Raw genomic sequence first — 22,047 nt, 5'->3', positions numbered from 1 at the left:
ACGTGTGGACTCAAAATCGCGAAAAAATTAAAATCTTGGCTAATCCTAATTTCGCGGTAATGCACTTTGAAATTTTCATGGGTAATGAGAGTTTTCCACTAATTTTGATCCGTTTTTTTTATCCATTTGTCATTTAATTGGTGTTGATTTTTCACGGCGTTCACGTTTTTATTTGTCTTTCGATTCACATCGATCGACACATACCCTCTCGTATCATGCAGACTACCTATCATACTCTTTTTTTTAACTTAAAACTTCGCCTTCTGCTGCGTTTGCGGCAATTGTTGTTACGAATATGTTGTGCGTGCTGATTTTAGCCCATTACATACTAGACTCTCTGAAGGCGTTGTATGTGCGAAAGCAATTCGCCTTCATCTGCGTCTGCGGCAATTGTTGTTACGAACATGTTGTGCGTGCTGATTTCAGCCCATTACATACTCGACTCTCTGAAGGCGTTTTATGTCTGCAAGTAGCGCAATCTGTCGGAGATCGAACGCAGTAGGGATTTAGCGATTCATTCAACCTCACTTCTGTTGTTCTCCGACAGAGTGCTCTACTTTCGCACATTAAACGCCTTCAGAGAATCAAGTATGTAATGAGCTGAAATCAGCACGCACAGCATATTCGTAACAACAATTGCTGCGGAAGCAGCTGAAGGCGAATCGGAAACAATCGTATAAGACACGTTGAAAAACATTTCAGCTCTTTAATTGATATTGTTACGAGTAGAGATTTGTATTTTATGGTCTTTAATGGGTAATTCTCGAAAAAGTTTTCAACATAAATTAAGTTTGAATGCAAAATAAAATATACCGCGATAACGCAAGATAGCATATTTCATTGCTTAACAGCATTGAGTGGGCCATTTGACACTTCACTTGCGTTCTTGTTTGTTGCTTTTATGTAATTTTATATTAGGTTTCAATAATTGATTAAAGCAAACTCACATGAGCCCTTGAGGAAAAATCGCAGACGTCAAATGTGTGAATAAGAGCTGTGATTGGCTTACCTATAAAAAAAAAAAAAAATCAAAATAAAATTTGTGACAAATCAGTTATTTGAGGAATACATATTAAATAAATTACATTTTTTACATTACATTACATATTTAAGGACTACATATTAAATATATTACAAATAGTGGATGAGTGAGGTCATATACGGAGAATTCACAGTATGGCAAGTTTAAAATCATTACATACTTTAGTTCTCTGTTTCAAAGAAAAAGAAACAGGAGAGAAAATCAGGAAACGCGAGATGTAATCGGACTACATTTTGCAATGAGGCAATTTCATGCCATGAATAATAATGCGATTTCTGGCTCACTCGTAAAAGTACATACGTCTATAGGGAAACTAATGGTACATACGTTGTCTCTAAGTGAGCTAGAGATTGTAGTTCCAAATTGCAAAATGTATTCAAATTAGGCTGAGTCAGGTGAAGTCCGTCCATAGAAGTATTTTCTCTTAAATCAAGCGGAAAAGATGCTCATAGCAAGAGTGAAGTTCATTCGTGGAGCGACCTGCTTGATACAAATAATTTTCTTCCGGATGTAAAAGAAAATTTTATTGAGGACAAATTCAAACATTTTTGTCTTAACAGTGTGCGAATTTCCACGCAGATTGTACGTAAATGAAGGGGATTGATTTTTTTTCAACTACAAGAGCAAAAGATGTTCGTAAGAGAAAGCTAGTTACTTATCGTCGTCTACCTCACAAAGGAACATAAATCCGTCTCAATGCTGCCAAATTTCCCCTTACAAATTGCATACCAACCAGAAGAATCGTGGACATTTTCGACTAAAAATGTCACTTATTTTACCTCAGATTTCGTGCAAAAATCAGAAAAATTTTAATTACTTATTGCATAAGTACGTTCCTGTAAAAAAAATGTATTGTTTGAGTCAATTTCGCGATCTTGGAAAGGAGTTTCGTTCCTTCGTCAAGGAGACGGCGCTGTCAAGCCTAGAAACCTACTTGATTCAAGTGATTTTTATCTCGATGTAAGCAGAAATCCTTTCGTCGACTAATTATTTTCTCATAAACTCAAACCAAAATTGAAAAGAAAATTGGTAAGATACCGTTCTCGAGTAAATGAAAAAAACACGAGGTATAAAACCTTTCAACAATGCACATTTGTCTAAACCCTCTTAGCTTGCCGCCCCTCATATAACAGAATGAAGCAGAGCTTGTAAAAGGGTGATGATAGGCCGATCTCACTTCCTCCCCACATCTCTTCAAACATCGATCAGGAAGCGATGCTCCCGCACCCCCTCTATTTATTTACTGCTTGTTTATGATATTGCCGAGTGAATAAACGATTAAACGAGTTCACAATGCGCTCCGAGAGGGAATAAATCGTTTCCGATCATTCAATCCCGCGAAAGAGGATAGATGAAAATGCGGAAGCCGGTAGACTTCGACAGCGGTTTATGGGAGGGGGGAGGGGGGGGGGGTACACGGCACACATTGTAATTTATTTTTCTTGGCGGGCTCCAGCGGTTCGAGGGTGCTCGAAGCGCGGTCGGCAAAGCCCCGGCGGCTGGACTCACCCTCCCTCACCCCGGACTTGGTTCCGGTTGCCAATTTTTTGCCGTCGGGTGGCTCGAGAGCTCTGCGTTTTTTATCCGGGCAAGATGTCTGCACAGACTCGACGCAGAATTTCCTGACTTTTTCAGATTTTACCCGACGAAAATTGACTGAAAAAAAAAGTAGCTTGGATCAAGCATGATAATTCTTGAATTTGCCGCCAACAATTTTCTTCATCTTGCTTTAAGCTGACTTTTCCTTGATTCAAGAAAAATAATGCTTGGGTTAAGTCAAAAAGTAGCTTTTATTAACCGGCGAAATTCTTGATTTAAGAAGAAATACTTCTTGGCGGCAAATTTAGGATTTTTTTTTTTTCCAGTGCAACATTCCCTGATTTTTCACCTCGACGATTTGCACACTACACTGGAAAAAAGTGGAGTCACGAGTAGTAAGCAGAGGCATAATTTTCGAGAAGGAATCGCAATTTTAGCCCATTGAGCAATTACACGGATAAGAAAGTGTCAGGGGTTATCCCCTAAAATTGTGGTACTACCCCAATTTGTTGGATGATATGGACATTTCCAATTAATTTTGGTAGTATCGCAACTCAAGTTGGGGTAGTGCCGCAACATTTAGGTTAGTAACCCAATTTATTGGGATAGTATCACAATTTATTGGGGTAATATCACAATAAATTGGGGTAATGCCAGAATTAATTGGAAATGTCCATATCATCCAATAGTTCGGACATAATTCCTACCTCTTTTTTTTTTTTCGTGTTAATACCTAAGGAAAACGGCTCACGTGTTTCTGTCTTCGGGATGATATGAATACCCAATAATCTTAATTTTCAGTTCTAATAGGATTACATACACAGGAAAAAGTATCTCGGATCCGAAGTCCAGGCTCTTAAAAAATTTGTAAAGAAAAAGACGCTCTTGATTCAATCGAATTTTTACGTGAATGAAGAGCGAAGCCTCTTAGTTTAACAATAAGTGGAATTTCTTTAGATTCCAGCAAAAATCCGGTTGAATCAAGAGTATTTTTTCTTGTCAAATATTTTAGGAGTCTCGACTCTGGATCCAAGATACTTTTTCCTGTGTACGTAATCGTAGAACTATATCGTATGACTGAAAATTAAGAATGCTGGGCATTCATGTCGCTGCAGAGACAGGAACACATGAGCCGTTTTTTCGTTACTAATCATTCCATGGGCTAAAATTGCGATTCCGTCTTGAAAATTATGTCTCTGGTCACTACTTGTGACACACTTTGATTGTGCGGACATAGCGCTGATGTGACACACTTTGATTGTGTGGACATAGCGCTGATGTTTACTCAGATTTCAATTTTTTTAAAATTTCTTTCCAGTCTTTTTTATCAGAGGACTTTCCACAATTTTTGCGCGAGCCAGACTCAAGTGATAGGGAATACATTCGACCCCAGGGTAGAGAAGAGGTAAAAATCAGCTACTCTGATCGTCGTTTCCTGGACGAAGAAACGTAACTGCATCCCAATGTTGCCAAATTGACTCAAATGATTAATTAATTTTACAAAAATGTATCTTTGCAAGTTCTATCCAAAATTTTTCCTGATTTTTGCATGAAATCCGAGGGTAAATCAGATAGATTTTCAGTTAGAAATTCCCAAGATTTTCCTGGTTTATGTGCACGTTGCGAGGGCAACATGAAAATGGAGTTATGTTCTTTTGTGAGTTAAACGATACGTAATGTGTGTTTCCTCCGCTTTGCGAGATCGAAGTCTCAAAGCGCCTCTCCGCGTCTTTAAGGAGGCTTTGATTAAATTTAGAGATTTCTGTATCCGTCTCTCGCCGCACAGTGAATCGAGCCAATTTGAGGGGTCGGACATCAAATTTTTGACTAAAACTGCTAGTTCTCATTTTTATTTCGACACATTTAAAATTTGAAGGGGTGATCCTGAAAGAAAATTTTACAAGGAAACTAATGCAACCACTTTCAAAACCTCAAACTTTTGCATAAACGGAGTTACAAGCGTTTAAAGTTTCCAAATTTTGTCCGACCTCTCCGGTTGACTCGATCCGCTGTGCGCCGTACGGTTTCACGATTGAGATCTCGAATCGCGTCGGCTTAAGCTGAAAATCAAACACGCGTATTTTCGGGGGAAATCGGTTAGAACGGCTCCTAATTCTTCCGGTGCGGAAATGGGCTCAGCAGAGAGCTGATGAGAGGCTTGTCAGAATTCAAAAGGAGTTAGGCGATGAGACGACGCGTTGCGACGTGAAATTCGGAAACGAGAGTCTTTCAAGAGTTGCAGCGATGGCAGGTTTTAGTGGGAAACTTGGCAACCGTGGGCTCAAATAAGATTGAAAAACGCAAGAGAGCAACACAAGTGAAGGGAAACGTTTTCATCAATGAGAGAGAAAATGTTTAAAGTCCAGAGGAACATGCCGTGAACACCGTGGGGACCAGTATTGCCAAATGAGCATGGAGATAGAGTTTTATATTCTCGGTGCATTGATGGCTGCGAAGGCGATAAAGGGCTATTTCCAAAGCTCTGTTACAAAATTTCCGATGATTTTTGGTTTTCTTGAAAAGAAATTTTACTAAAGTCCCTCATATTGCAATTTGTAGTGGATAGATATAATTGAACGAGGGGGCCCTGCCCCCTGACTGCTCCGCGGCTCAGCCCCCGGGAGGGCGCCTCGCGCCCTCAGGCCCACTTCGCGGGCCCTATACACAAACGCATATGTATAGGCAAAAATGTTCTTCCATTTTAATACACCATTTCGTGTTCGAGCTGCATCGATTTCAAAATTTTTGACGTAACACTCAGATTTGTAAATGATGAGGAATAGCTGGATGTACATAATTTCACAGTCTACTTACTGAATAAATTTCCATTTATTATGTTATTTTTAAATACTTAATTTAAAAAAAAAAAAAATCGGATTTCGACCGTTTAGAGTTAATAATATTCGGTCCGTCCCGACGCGACGCAGCGCTTGCTTTCTCACTTTGTATCTGCTGTAAATATTAATAGAACTTCCGCAATCAAGTAAATTGACCAATGCCACAGATCGAAGCCGGAAGAATGAGGAAAAATTGAGTAAAAACCTTATACCTTGGACCTTGAACCTTGAACCCTGAGCGATGCACCGTTCCTTAACTCTTCGAATGAGGAGCCTTTCACGAGCTTTTCCATTGTTTTATTGTTTATTCGAGTCACTCAGGTAGAATCCCACACCTTGACGTTTCTAGCGGAAACGACATATCTCTCACGCTATTAACATTGGACTTAAGTGACATGAGCTTTGAAAGCTCTACAACATTAAAAGTTCGGGGTTTCATAATTGTTTGCACATCTACATCTACTACAGATGACATACATGTAAAGATCATCCTTATCGGTCCGGCAGTTCGTCAGAAATAGTGCTTCCAAGATTTTCCTTGTAGCTGTATAATATAGATTTCACAGTTCGAAAACTACCTAACTCGGGTTTTTCTCGGTGTTAATTTTTGTGCGTAGAACGGAAATGAACACAACCTTGAGCCGTCACCCTATACTGATGTGCTGAGGAAGAGCGCCGTATGAACACTCGAGAGTTACCAAATTTCCTCCGATAAAATAAATAATTTTGAGGAAAGCTACGAATATTTTTCCTCGAAATTTTCAGGAACTTTAGGTGAAATTGCGAACAATATTATCTGAAAATTGGAAGAAAAATATTCATTAGTTTATCAGGAAATTCGTGTTTTATCAATCGAAATTTGGCAACGCCCGAAGGTCCATACGGCGTTTTTCCTTTGCACGACAGCATAGGAAAATGAAAATGTTTTGAAAGAGATTCCACGTCGCGTTGATCCATTGGCTTTTTTCAGGATTTCGGTCCGTGAAACAAGTCATTTGTCGCTCAAGATTGAGATACATATACGCATAGTGTACCCGCCCTACAAATACTATACCGGCCATAACCGCAGAATACATTTATTTTACGACCGTCAGAGATAATCCCCTGAGGAGGGTCCATAACCTCCAAAAGGGGTGTCCGTAATCCCCACTCTCGCATGAACTACGGAGAGTGCTCCTTCAATCTTGACTCGGGCACCATATCAGGAGTGAACTGTCATGGTAAGGAAAAACGCCGTATAAACCTTTTGACGTTGCCAAATTTCCTTTGATAAAAAATGAATTTTCAGGGAAATCTGTGAACATTTTCTTTTTGAATTTTTCAGAGAAAATTATTCGCGACCAGATCTAAAATATCCGGAAATTTCAAGAGAAAATATGGATATCCCTCCTCAAAAAAAGACGCTTTAATAGGGAGAATTGGGAAACTCTCGAATGTTCATACGGCGTTTTTCCTCGTGACGGCAGCGAACTTTCTGGGGCTTTTTACCGAGATATTAGAATTCCGAGGAAAGCCCACCCTTATTTACAGCGGTTGCAGGGTGCAATTTTTCACCGTGACACACAGCGCGGCCGTTGTTTGTATTCGGAGTGACTTCCATCCCTTGTTAGTGATTTTTCTTGATTTTTGTCCCGCTTGCTTCGCATCCATTCTCTTTATGGGCTTGGCGTGGGTTGACGGAGTCGCTGTTGTTTATCTGGATTTTTTCTTACATTTGAAGGAAATTGAATGAATTTACATGAAAATATTGCAATTTTTTTTTTCAAAAATCGACGATGGAGCCACTAAAATCAGATTTGTAACGCGTTAAGGAATAACGTCTTATGAGTCTTCAGGCGTTATCAAATTCACTTGGATAATACTTATTCTTTCCCTTCTTCTCCTTCTATTTTTTTCTTCTCTCCTCCAACTCCTCATTCTTTTTTCCCCTTCTTTTCCTACTTTTTTTCTCGATCCTCCTCCACTTCTATATTTTCCTTTCCTCTTATTCGTCATTGTCTCTTTCTTCTTCTTCCAATTTTTCTTAGTCTTCGTCTTCTTCTATTACCTTTTATTTCTCTTCCTATTCTGCCTCCTTGTCTCCTCCTCTCCCTCATTTTTTTTGCCACTACATTTTTCTTCTCGAATCTCCTCTCCTTCTTTGTAGTGTTCATCCTTTAACCCTCCATCCTCTTCCTCTAAAACTCATTTTTATTATTCTTTTTCTGCTTCTCGTTCCTTCAATGTTGGATGCGTCCTCATTCAATAAGTGTTACGAGTTTTACAATCTGAGTCAGTTAGACTAGGGCTTAGAATCGAAAAGAATCACTGTATCGTGCGAAGAAAAGTAAAGCGCCTTCAATTCTTCGCTTATGCAACACGGACATCCGTCGAGCACGAATAGTTGCATCCGTGCCTTCACATCAATTTCCGCGACTGGCTATCGGCCGTCGTACTCATCGTAGAGCACATAAACATCAGTTCTGCCGTGCTAAGGAAGAACGCCGTATGAGTCTTCAGACGTTGCCAAGTTTCCTTCAATAAAAACCAACTTTACTTGGAAAATTGATAATATACCCCCCCCCCCCCAAATTTTCAGATAATTGTGTACGCAATGCAATCTAAAATATTTGAAAATATCACGTAAAAATATGCATTGATGTTGTCAACAATACATGTCTTATCAAGTGAAATTTGGCAACTCTCAAATGATCATGCGGCGTTCTTCCTTAGCACGGCAGAGTTCACCTCCCAACACGTCGACGTTAAGTGAAACACTAAAACGCCGGTCTTAGTGAGAGAACAATATTTGACTATAGAAAACGGTAATTGAAAAATATGCGTTTTCCATGCGTGAAAGAGAACTCATGATTTAAACTTGAACATTGAGACACTCTTTGGAGAAACAAAAGATTTTTTAGTGCTGCTTAGATTGAAAAAAAATTGTTGACGATTTGTAGCAAACCAAAAAAACACACATGCTACTGATTTTACTGGAAAAAATAGAGACAGCATGTATAGCTTTGGGGGAAACTCTTCAAAGTTGAATATTCACACTGTTTGTTGAATACAACGATTTTCAAGGTGATTGCGGTATCTTGCGTTAACATTTTGATGTGAAAACGGGCAACAAGATGTTCGGTCTCGAGTTTTGTATGAGAGTCCGTTCTGTGGCGTGGCGTGCTTTGCGATTTATCGATATTTCCCCATTTGAACCTGCGGTAAATAATCGATTATTAAGGTGTTAGCTGCGAACACCCTGTTAATCGATACTTTTCCATAGGTTTAAATGACAGATCATTCGATATATCGCAAAGCACGCCACGCCACTGAGTCAGTTCCGATGAAGTTCCGATCCAGATATTTCCAGTTAAAAGCTAGTCTCTAGTTGACTCCCTGAATTCTCAACCACCTCCGCAGAGGCAGGCCCACTTGAGAACTGGGAATAATTAAAACTCTCTTAAAAGCAAAATTCCGAACCCTGCTACGGTTGCAAAATCTAGCGTAAAATCGGTAAGATTTACATGCGAGACGGACAGGGACAATACATTTTAGAAAATCCACATTCACTTCCTTGTAATATAAAAGTTACATTCGGAAGTCGACGTTCAGATTCGCCTAATTATACCTCAGCTGAACAACAAGACTACATTTTGCAATCAGAGACTACAATTTCTGGCTCAATTTAAAAACGACACATCTAACATTACCTTCCCTGCGCAGATAAGTGTTTTGACGGATGAGCCAAAAAATTTAATTTCCAATTATTTCAAAATGTACTTCAATTGATACAACACTGGAAAAAAAAACACATTGGATCTAGAGTCCAGACTCTTGAAAACATTGACAAGAAAAAATACTCTTGATTCAATCAGATTTAAGCTTAAATCAAAAGGAATCCCGCTCAAATTAGTTAGCTTAGCTTAGTTCTTGATTTAAGCAAAAATCCGATTGAATCAAGAGTATTTTTTCTTGTCAATGTTTTTAAGAGTCTGGACTCTGGATCCAATGTGTTTTTTTTCCAGTGAGGAATTCTAATCTACATGTTTGCAAGAACAGGGTGTCTACTGAAATTTCATTCTAAAATTCCCTGATATTTTAAGGGACATTTCCTGATCATTGGCGCGGATAAATTGGACTACATTTTTGCACTTCGGGATTCTGGCTCAAAGGTAAAAACACTTATGTACATAGGGAAACTAATGGTATGCACGTTGTTTCTAAACTGAGACAGAAATTGTAGTTCCTAAATGCAAAATTCAGTCCAATTAACTCGTTGATTGTACCGACCAGCATACCTAATGAATTGAATAAAACGTCCCGTTTTCCAAATGCTTACTTGCATGTAGTTGGAAAATGCTTGACGCACTTGAAGTTGCCTGATCCATGACCGGTTTTCCTGACTTTTCCAGTTTTTACTGACAGTAGACACCCTGAAAAACTCGCCTCTAGTAAAGTGCCTATGCTCACCTTGACATTCATCAGTCACAGTTAGGCGAATTTTTATTGAACTTTTGCACAAGGAGTTACTGACAAACCATCACCGACTTCTGAATGAAACTTTTCCCTCACTCTATTAAATTGTTCAGATTTTAAGAGGGAGTCTCTAAGATAGACAACGTTCAGCAGAATAGAACCAGGCCACAGCTATTGTCAAATTTAACTGGGCGATTCAATGTATCACAAGAGAATGTTTGTGCGGATTCCTAGGATAATTTAAAGGAATTTATTTCGTGCAATGCAGGAAATTCACTGAAATTTGCACAAAAATCCGCATACCCGATTTCATATAAAAATGTAAATTGTCCAGTTAAATAGACTGATTTAGTGGCTACGCTATTCGATATAATATCGAACCTTTGGTTCAAATGTAAACAAACACAGAACCTTGCTCCTGATTTACGCCCTTTGCACCACGGTGGTAAAATGCGTCCCAGTGTTTTTTACAATCAAACTTTCTCCTGTTTAATGAGTCTTTAATTCATTAATGACCGGTCAATGCCTAAGCTCTATTAAATTAACCCAATAAACTCATGAAGAATTCGTACATGAGGTTATGTTACGCCGCGATTATTCTAACAAAAGTTCAAATAATTGCGCAAAAGACAGTGCGACAAACGCATATTGGCGCCTGCAAGACTGTAGGAATACCTCACGCATTGCGCAAAACAGTGCGGTCGGCGTCGAGCCCATATTAGCGCCTACAAGACTGTATGAATACTTCTCGCATTGCGCCAAACGCAGTGAAGTCGGTCAGTTCGCGTGAAACGCATAGCAGAGCCTACAAGACTATAGGAATGCTGTAGGATTAAACGTGTCATCATTCTTGAATTTCTGCTCCAGTCTTTACAATAATTAAAGGGAAAATATGTATCCTCGTTGTAACGATTCCGAAACTCGGATGATATTTAATTTTATTTTGGTTACATTAAAAGAAAATAGAACGATCGAAAATATCGCGTCGAAATTTTCGATACATTTGGTGCACAATACAGTTTATATTTTGTTATGGTTTGAACCAAGAGTTCGATATGACATCGAATGACGTAGTCACTCAATCAGTCTATTTGGTCATAGCAGAAATGGTTTGATTCCTTTCTGTTTGGCGCGGTTCAAATATATCGTCTGTGAGGTTAACTTGCGGGCTGGGAATGATCGAAACCCCCTTAAAAGCAATATTTCGAACCGTGCCATCGTTGCAAAATCGAGCGTTAAATCTGTAATATTGACGAGGGAGTAGACGGAATCGGATCGGGTGCGTTGGAGCAGCGACCGAGCGGAGTTAAAGAGGGATCCGACAGATGAGCACCTTTCGGGACGAGGTTCGCGGTTGTCGTTTTGGGGCGGTGAGATCACGGATTCACCGAGAGATGAAAGGAGGATCAGCGAACCCACGAGGAGGGGGGAGGGAGTGACACGCGTCGGATTTTACGCGATTATGCGAAAACGACGACTCGCGCCCGCGTTGCCGACGCATCCACGGAATGCATGCTTTCGCAACCTTTTACTGCCGTGCTAAGGGAGAACGCAGTATGAGCCTTCAGACGTTGCCAAGTTTCCTCCAATAAAAACCCAAATGGAGATGTTACATGTGTGAGGAATTTGCGATTTAACTGGAGTCCCCTTATACCCAGAGTTAAGACAACTCACATTTGGTTGGGCTGAAAGTGGCCTAAAAAAAATCCAATCCTGATTGGTTCTCGCTCATGGAGTCGCAAGCGATTGCACCAAGATGGCGATGACTCGAATGTGAACAAGAATAATGAAAATATTACCTAATTGTGGTTTATCAAGAGTAAATTGTTATTTCCGTCGGTCCAAAATGAAAATAGATTAAGAAATTATTCACAAACCAATCTCATTTTCTTTTTAATTGATCAATTTGTTGATGTTGTTGTTTTTGTGTGACAGACATCGCAGGATTCCTGATCCTTATCCCCCAATATCGTTCGTTTGGGTGCACTTGTTTGTGCCTCCATGGCCAGCCAAGGCCGCGGCTACCAGTCAGCTGATAATCGAGTTGTCTTAACTCTGGGTATAAAGGGACTCTAGATTTGACTATTGATTCTTATGTAAAAGTTTGCGAGAAACACGATGGTCCCACTGGTTTTTTCTGAAATCAACTCCCAAGCTCAAAAAAAGCTCTCAAGTTGAGGCCAAAATGGGGGGGGGGGGGGGGATATGCCACGCTATCCTGAGAGTCCATCTCTACAACAAGACGAACTCGGAAATTTTCAGATAATTTTGTTCGCAACTCAATCTAACAAATCCGAAAATTTCACGGATAAATTTGCATAACTTTCCTCGGAAATACATGTTTTATTCGGTGGAATTTGGCAACTCCTCAGTGTTCATATGACGTTTTTTCTTAGAACGGCAGACAGATACTACGCACGGGCCGCATTCATAGTTGTTTCTTACTTATTCAACAGCTCTTTCCCTAGGAGGTCCCGAATAACGCACGGCGCGCGTCCAGCAACTATTTTAACTCTCCGGAGCTCGGGTTGCATAAACGATGGATTGAAGGAACTTCGAGAGGCTTGCGCGACCTTCAGAGAGACTCGACACTATTAAAATGTACGGACCACACTCATATTCGTTCCTTACTTTAACAGCTATTCCCTTAATGGAGATGTTGCATGTGTGAGGATTCCTCACACATGCAACATCCTCATCCGCGAATTCCTCACTGAGGAATTTGCGGTTTGACTATTGATTCTTATGTAAAAGTTGCCTAATAGCTAGATCCGCCTCTGAATACGACTTCTTAGCCAGCATGTTTGTATTTTTCATCGCGTTTCTCAGAGAATTTTTTACACTTTTGAAAAATTGGAGAATTCGATATTGATAACTTAAAATTAATTTATACTTCTTTATATAAATAATTAATTTTTCATTACTTCACATAATTCTGCTCAGTTTCCTGGTCGAATGAACACTATGAGTCGGTAAATCATATCCTGAAAATATGTCGGTGGATACACATTTTTCATACCGCTTATTCCAACACCTTATTCCATGTTTTTATTTCAAGGGATCTGAATTTATAAGCCACGAAGCGCTGCTTTAAATAATATGGAAAGAAGAACTGCAAACGTATACGGATGGATTTAAAAAATCCCTCGATTAAAAGCTTGCTATTTTTCCTCCGTTTTTTCGCTTGTATCTTTTCCCGCGTTTTCTCTCCATCTGTCTGACGAGCAGATTACCATTACAGAAATCGGGTTGAAGTAATTAAATTATGCACTGCATCCCACGAAGGGCTGGCTATTTCTTATTCACTTAAATAAATGCATAGGTATACGTTGCGTACAATGATGCCAGATATCATGGCTATTAGTTCTTAATATTTGTGCAGCAGTATAGCAAGGGATATTTCATGGGATTTTTGAGTCCCCCGTGAAAATTTCTAATTTTTTAAGTCTTCCTGCGGTTTTTTATTGTGTATAGGGTCCAACAAAATCTGTCTATTTCCATATTTTAGATTAGATCGCCCACCAAAAAAAATAGGTTTTTTTTTTTTATTTATTTTAATCAAAAGGTGGAGCACTCTCTAGGTTGTGTTACCTTGGGCTTAGTCGCTAGACAAACAGCCACCGCATATGGTTAGTGCGAATGCACATCCATGCTCCAGGATTTTCAAATATACAGGGAGTAAGGCCGAGTGGGATCTGTTTCAGCACTAATCGTCAGTTCTGAGAGCATTTGTCACCACTACCGGGATTAAACCCGGGACCTTTTGACCTAGAGTCAGACACCCTGACCACTGGGCCAACCAGGCCGGCAAAAAAAGCTATAAGCACTAAATCTTCATGAATGCGATAGTTTGTGAGTTAGGTCGAGGTCGGAATTATTTGATGGAAAAAATTTCTAATATCCAAAAGAAAATGTGTCCTATTTCTTGTTGCTACAATAGCTACGACCGTCAAGGAAGATGTGCACTGAAAAGACGTATATACCTTCGGATTAAATTAAGATCATATACAGATTTTCCTGAAAAAAACAACAGGAGTTTCTTTCAAGGCTTGAAGTAAATTTTCACGACCATTTACCTTCAAAAAGTAGATTTCTCGATAAAATTTAGCAACAGCTGTCATCAGTCGGTTTTTTGCCAAAAAGCATTGTCCATTTTCTGTCATAATAATAACTAAATATATACCAAACCTAGTTTCATGATTTTCCGGCTGTCGGCATTACCAACCAGAATCAGTCTAGCGACACAGACCATTGACTAATTGTCTTCTGATCCTCTATTTTCTCAGCAGGAAATTAAACAACATTCCGACTTGGGATATTTTACTGCAGATAGTTCTCCATAATTTAATTTTGAATCATAGAAAATTCTAAGACCAAAGGCGACGAGTGAATGATGGATTTTCGATAATTCCCCATTTGAAGCCACGGTATAGAATCGATTATTGATGTGTTCCTTGCACCCTGTTTATCGTTCCTTTTCCTAACGTTTAAATGAGAGATAAAGCAATTTGTCGCAAGGCACGCCACTATCCAAGACGTTATACTATTCCTACATCTAGGATATCTGTAATCTGTAATATAATCTGAACATGAGAAAAAACTGATCAACGTGGAATATAGTTGGGTTGATTTTGGTTAAGAATTAACCAGAACCGATACCTCGATGAGCCCTCTCTCTCTTCAAATTTTTGAAGCATAAAAAATTGAAGTTAACCTAAATTGAACTTGTTCTCGTCATGAGGCGCGAAGCGACCATAAACGATCGAGCCGCGAAGCGGCCAGGGGGACTTCATCAAAGTCCCAACAACTCTCAATTCTCCAAAATCAAATGCATGTTCTCCGATTTGACACACCCCGAACACAGTCGCGAAGCGTATTTCATGGACTGTATATTTCCTCATTAGAAGCTATGATAAATAATCGATAACTAAGGTACACACCGATAATCGATCCTTTACTTCGGCTTAGGTGGCAGATCAATCGATTAATCGTACCCCGAACACAGTTGCGAGGCGCGATTCATGTGCTATTGGTAATTCTTTATTAGAAACTATGATTATTAATCGATAACTATAGGGTACACCCCGATAATCGATCCTTCCCCGTAAGCTTAAACGGCAGATCAATCGATTAATCGCAAAGCACGCCACGCCCTTGCCCGAACACACAACAGTGGAATCGTGGATCACTCGCTCGGAGTGTGTTTGTTTTGACTAGAGTCCCTTTATACTGAGAGTCAAGACAACACCCCTCATGGAGTCACAAACGGGGATAAAGATTACACAAATTGAACGTTTTTCGTAATCTTTGATCGACTCATTCTTAAATTCCTTTCTCCGTTCCTTCTCTCATTCCGTTTGTTCCTTGCCGAACCCGAAATTCCTCGGTCCATTCCAGATTATAATCTTTGCAATTGGTGAAAATGTAATCTTTATTCCCGTTTGTGACACTGTGAAGGCCTAAAATCCGGTTAACCAATCAGAAATGGATTCGCATTGTCTTGACTCTCAGTAAAAAAGGACTCTAGTTTTGACCGGCGGCAAGCCCTCCCCCCCTAGGAGGTGGGAGGGGAAACAACCCCCTAGGAGGCGGGGGGAAGCAACCTCCCTCCCCCTCCCACCCTGAAAACACTAGGAAACGCACCGACCCGGCGGCCTTGCTCTCTCCTAGTCGAGGGCCCGCTCCTACCCTCCTAATTACCCGCCGAATGCGCCCATAAACTTGGATAGAACGATCCCTCTCCCCGCGCCGCCCCCCGCAGAATTCGCAACAGTAATTGCGCATGGAATATCCGAGCTGGAAAAAAGTTCCACCTTATTTTTTTATGTTAGCGACGTGCACTGCTTTAACGTTGCGCCTCCCGGAGAACGGGCTGTGGGGTTACGGGGGTGAAAGGGTGGGAGTCCGAGGGAGGGGGTAAAAGGAGGGTAGTCGGGGGTTGAACGGAAGAAAGACGCGAGTAAGTGAAACGGCGGATTGTAAGTAATATTCCGGATCGGTTCAATTCAGGGTACCTGCCGCGGCGCGGCGCGCAGTAGTACGAACTAATAGGAGAAGTCTGACCTAAAGTGCTTGGCTAAAATTTCAAATTTTCATGTTTATTTCGTCACAAATTCAATTTCAAGGGGTGTTACTTTAAGAAAATTTCACAAAAAAACCAATGGAACCACTCTTAAACTTCTTCGCTTCATATTTTCGAAATTATAAACTTTCAAAGTTTTCAGATTTTGTCCGACCTCTCCTGTAGACGCGGCTTTGTGTGCGGCGCGGCAGCTCGGAGAAGAAAATGCAATCGGAATTAGCTTCGTTTTCCCGCGCTTTTCGGATTTACTTAAGAGGGACCTGGGGGTTCGTTAACGCTTGTGAGGATTTTAGGACCGACGATTGAATTTACACAAGAGTTACATTTTAGCCGTTTAAATTGCGCTGCAACGGCCGGTTCTGCGCGGCTTCCTTCATATCCTCATTTTGATTTTTCATTCTATCGTCACCTTCGAATCACCTGAATTGCTTTCGCGAGGGTGCAAGAGCAAGAGAAGCTGAACTGGCTATTAAGATCGAGTTCTTTGAAGAAAGCGTTTATCAGAGGAAATTGTTAATAGCTCTACTACAGGAACTCGCGTATACCTTGTGGAATAAATTATGTGAATTGAGGGGCTTGGAGGACAAGGCGTATAAGTGCAGTTTTCGCTATTTCGAGAAATACATGTTTGAAGTTTCGAGATTACACAGATCCTAATGGCGGAAGGAACGTTTATACTGACTTTTTGATACTTAAAAATTGGAATTTGGGAGCGAATTTTTCGCAGAATGTGCATTAAGCCTGGTTTTGTGTGAAATTACTAATATCTCATTTTTTCAAAAATTGCACTTGTGCGCCTTGTCCTCCAAACCCCTCAATCATACTTATCCTCCAGAGTAGAGTATAACTTAGCATCAAAGCGGGTACCTACAGTCCTTGCACGCATCGCCAAAAATGGACGATCCACTCGTCCAAATCGTTAAAAATTACGTGAGTTTCAATGGGCGATGCCGTTACTGTTAGTCTGACTTTCCTTAATTTTTGTCAGTTTTTAAAGTTTAATTGAATAAATCAGAATTTAAGTGCTCTGATCTTTGGATTTTTAAAGTTTTGGCAATATTATATTGGTAGGTTTTCCAGAAATGTACCTCTAAAATCCGCTAAAATCCCTCCAATGCTTCGTTTATGGACGTCTTTTCGCGAGCTTCAAATCGCGTGACCAATCAGAAACAGGACTATCGGCGTCCAATGCTTTTTTGTAGGGCGATCCCAGGATGCGTTTCCTGGATAGTCCATTTAGTTTATTTTCCGAAGGAAATACACTTTTTTTGATTGGTCGATTGCTTATCCGCGTAAGACGGGAATGCAAATACCCGCTTATTTGATTCTAGGTTACCCTACTCCAGAACAAATGCTGTCCACGGCTGAAAAAAAAGAGAGAGAAAAACAGGAAATGATTGGGGAAGACGCGGGAGATTTAAAAGTGCGTGATGCGGACTGCGGAAATAGTGCGTGGACTTTTGAGACCTTTGACGACATTTTCATGCGATTGTTGCGTTCTGTCAAGACAGCGCCAGTGTTTTCGTAAACATACACGAAGAAAAAAAACTTCGTGCGTGGGATCCGAAGTTGAGGTCATATGGATCTCTGAAATTTTCGGATCACGTATCTAAAAACTTGAGGCCCAGCTGCCGAAGTTCGGGTCACACATCTGAAGTACTTCGATAAGTGCCGAAGGGGTTCGAGTTCGGGTCATACATCTGCTAAGGAAGAACGCCGTATGAACATTCGAGAGTTGCCAAATTTACTTCGATAAAATGTTTATTTTTGAGAAAAGTTATGAATATTTTTCCTTTAAATTTTCAGAATCTCTAGGTGAAATTGTGAACAAAATCATCTGAAAAACTGGGAAGAAAATATTTATAAGTTTACAAGGAAATTAGCGTTTTATAAAAGAAAATTTGGCAACGCCTGAAGGTTCATACGGCGTTTTTCCTTAGCACGGAAGTGCTCCGGTACGTACCGAAGTGCCTCGATGTCTGACCCGAATTTCGGCAGCTGGACCTCAACTTTTCGGATGCGTGATCAGAAAACGTCAGAGATCCATATGACCTCAACCTCGGGTCCCATGCACGAAGTTTTTTTTCTCCGTGTAGTTCTGTATGATTATCCGTAAGCTTTACATGAATAGTGAGAGGCATCTAAATGCAAATCAATTTACAGAGGCGAATAGTCGTGACGAAATTAAAAGTGCGTTAGAAATTTTTAAATTAACGACACGTTTCTGTTTTGTGCACGTTAGTTTGCATAACTTCGCCAAGCCAAATCCAAAGACCTCCGGAGAGGCATAATAGGCAATTTTCCACTATGAACAAGCTCCTCTGCAATCAGATTTTACCGTAAATCGCCTCTTATAAACAATGAACCACTAGACAAGGTACGAATTTCAGCATTCTGATACATGTTTCTTCACCAAAATGTCACGTAAAATACGATGCGCACAACGAAAATTACCGAAATCAACTCCGTCCGAAGATATTTGATGATTCTTGGTGCGTGAATTGAAACCACCCGCTCATGAAACCTCAATGCTCTACTTGATTCACATCGCGCGCTAAACGTTATCATGAACGTCTCTGCGATAAAAAATCTGGCAACCTCAATCTTGACGCTTTGGCTCAGCTATAGCAAATTACTTATAGTTTGAAAAACACATGGTGGGAAATGAACATTGCTCGATTGAAAATAAGCTTGCTGAAATCGCCGTAGTGCGCGATTTGACACGCGCAGAGCTTTGAGTTTCTTGTGAGCGGGCAGTTCAAATTCCTTATAACCAATGTGAAATAAAAATTTTAATAACTCCGTTAGGAGTTGGTTTCAGTAATTCCCGTTGCGCGAATCATGTTCTACGTGAAATTCTGATTAAGAACCCTGTATCAGAATGCTTAAATTCGTACCTTGTCTAGTGGTCCATTCTGCCGCCGGTGTCGTGATGGTGCCAACGGTTCCGGCCTTTTCTTACCATAATTCAAATTAAGGAGTGGATTAGTTGTTAAGCCGATAAAAAAAACGTAAAACTAGGACACACACCCTTTAAGTCCCGAACCAGTGACGTATCTCTCACTAAACGATCCCCATTCCTCGTAAGCTTCACGGCTTAGCTTTGGAAGGCGCCGTCATATTCGTTACAGCGGCAGTTTTTGAAGAAACCCGTTTTTTTTTCAACTGAAACATGTCTCCGCGCGAAAAGCAGTAATCCAAACCGCTCGCCCTCTTGACAGTTGCGCAAGGTTGCCAACTCGGGCAATTAAAAACGGATCTTTACGATAAGCTCTCTGACCCCTCAAATTTTCATTTTTCGTGACACAGTTGGACGTATTTCTATCAAACGAAACTATGTGCATTATGACGTGAGCCCTGTTATGCAAATATTCTTATGGGTCTCAGGGCTTATGTCTTAATGCATATAGTTCCATTTGGCAGAAATACGTTCAGTTGGTTCTACCGTTCTATCGAACCGATTTTCATAATTTTTGCGGCTATCGATAGGTGTTTTTCTCCAAACGAGCCCGCTCTATGTAGATTTTGAAAATAATACCTAGTTTTTTTGGTTTTTTTTTTTCTTAAAAAAATACTACTTAATGAATCAGTGAGATTTTTTTTTTAAATTAAGTATTTAAAAATAACATAATAAATGGAAATTTCTTCAGTAAGTGGACTGCATTTACAAAAACGCATCGAGTCGCACTTTTTCAAGAAATTGAATTGAGAGTAGTTTTCAGCTCAACTAACTCCATGCCAAAAAATACATTATTTGAAAGTTCAGCGCACATTTTCTGTCAAAATATAAAAATGCATGAGGACTGGATTTGCCGAAAAATATTTGCCAGATTCCACAATCTTAGTGATGTGTTGCTTAGCAAAAGAGCTTTGTTTGCGTACTAATGGCTAAGTTGAAAACCACGTACCTTGCTCACGGTGTTTCAAGATTTCCGCATCTAATTTAAGATTTCGAAGGGAAATGAGCCAATTTTATCGCTTTAAATTTTCACAGAATATTCTTCGAGCAGAAGTGAAATCACAGTCGTTTTCAAAAAATTTAGTACATTGATTAGTTTTCAAAAAAAAAAAAAAAAAAAAAAAAAAAAAAAAAAAAAAAAAAAAAAAAAAAAAAAAAAAAAAGTTTGACGAGAAGTATACGACGTCGCAAATTGAGTTACATGTTTCCCGAGTTTAGCCGTCAATATAGATACTGCCTCCATTAATACCCAATTATGTACATCCAGCTATTCCTCATAATTTACAAATCTGAGAGTTATGTTAAAAATTTTGAAATCGATGCAGCTCAAACACAAAATGGTGTATTCAAATGGAAGAACATTTTTGCCTATACATATGCGTACAGGGCCCGCGAAGCGGGCCTGATAGCGCGAAGCGCCCTTATGGGGGTTGGGCCGCGTAGCAGTCAGGGGGCAGGGCCCCCTAGTTTAAAAATAATCATGGTTTGTGTAAAAACTTGAAAATTGCCGCTGAATTAATTAGAGGGAGGGGAGGGGGGTGGATGAACGCATACGTCATGAAGTAAAATCAGAACGAAAAAATTGTGTGGTAAAATGGAAAAAGTTTAACTGCCTGATCAGGGATTAGAGAACTGGCTTTCCAAATAAGAGGAACTGTTTCATACCTTGGATTTCTGGAAATCACCGTGCGAAATGAGGAGAGTAACAGTAACTTCAACACACCTGAAACATACAAATAAATCGGTTTATAATGATATGAGTTTGCATTTTACACACATTTTTGGACAATTTGATTTTATTTACTCGCACACTGTGCAAATTCCGCAAACTGCGTGTTTTCGAACTATATGATTGGACTCTGTGTCTGTAGCTGTAATTCTAACCCCCGGGTGTGAGCGTTGCGCGTTGTAGTGAGAAACGCCTTCAAATTTTTCAACGCAATACGCACATTCACCGAGTAGGAATAGTTGCATTCAGGCGCCGTGCTCACGATGGCACAAGACGAGGTGATGAATGGACTACATTTTTTAATCAGGAACTGCCATCTTTGACTCATTCACCTGAGTGTCGACCTATATACTCACTCTGAGTACTAAACTAGAGACCTATATACTCGACCTGTAAACTCATGACAAAATTTCTTGACAAGTCTCAAGAGACTACTGGAGATATTCTTCAGTTAAGCCCGATTTAGGTGAACTCAAGGGGGCCCGCGTAGCGGCCAGGAGGCGTAAACTCCACGTATTCTATATATTCAAACATGTTGGTAGCGGTATTTAAAACTTTTTATAAAATGAGACTCACCTTTATATCGTGCATTACATTTATTTTAGTTAAATTTGTACATACGCTCGAGGCCGTCCGGGATTCCCCCATCTTCAAGAGCACTACTAAAATGGAGATGTTTCATGTGTGAGGAATTTGCGATTTGACTGTTGATTCTAATGTAATTGTTCGCGAGAAACGCGATGGCGCTATTGACTTTCTCTGAAATCAACTCCCAAGCTCAAAAAAAAAGCTCTCGAGTTGAGGCCAAAATAGAGGGGATATCCCACGCTATCCTGAGAGTCCACATCTACATCAAGACAAACTCTCCATGCGAAGATAGGGAGCAAATACATTAGCAGTGATGCCGTGTTTTCAGTTTTGGAGTCCCCAAATAAAGTGGCAGCCCTGTCAATGTATTATTTGCTCCCTATCTTTGCATGGAGAGTTTGTTTTGATGTAGAGGTGGACTCTTAGGATAGCGTGGGATGTCTCCTCCATTTTGGCGTCAACTTAAGAGCTTTTTTGAGCTTGGGAGTTGATTTCAGAGAAAACCAGTGGCACCATACCATCGTATTTCTCGCGAACTTTGAGATCACAGAATCAATAGTCAAATCGCAAATTCCTCACACATGCAACATCTCCATTGAACTAAAATAAATGGAATACACGGTAAAAAGGTGACTCTTATTTTATAAAAAAATATGCTATATGGATTGCATTTTGCAAAAAGGAACCAGAAGCATTGCAATGATGCTAAGATTGCGCAAATTCATTCCTTGCAGTAAAATAACGGAAATCATGAAAAAATATTAAATTTACATTGTCATTTTTGTCTTAGATTCACAGTTTTCAGCGAGTAAAATA

General features: G+C 40.0%; 1 protein-coding gene across 2 annotated transcripts in view; it reads right to left on the bottom strand.

Moving 5' to 3' along the window:
• LOC109038510 (uncharacterized) overlaps positions 1 to 22,047 on the bottom strand; it is a 193,505-nt gene that overhangs the window by 139,715 nt on the left and 31,743 nt on the right. For both annotated transcript variants that reach the window (XR_011900084.1, XM_072301812.1), the window contains one exon: positions 20,580 to 20,637. Coding sequence is in view for 1 of the 2 variants with exons in the window: in XM_072301812.1 (XP_072157913.1) it covers positions 20,580 to 20,637 (58 nt within the window). In the remaining variant the exon portion in view is untranslated. The remainder of the gene's footprint in view (positions 1 to 20,579; positions 20,638 to 22,047) is intronic.

The sequence above is a fragment of the Bemisia tabaci genome, chromosome 6, assembly GCF_918797505.1.
Source record: "Bemisia tabaci chromosome 6, PGI_BMITA_v3".
Classification (NCBI taxonomy): Eukaryota; Metazoa; Arthropoda; class Insecta; order Hemiptera; family Aleyrodidae; genus Bemisia; species Bemisia tabaci.
Note: the sequence above shows the minus strand (reverse complement) of the source record. Positions and strands in the feature narration are given on the sequence as shown.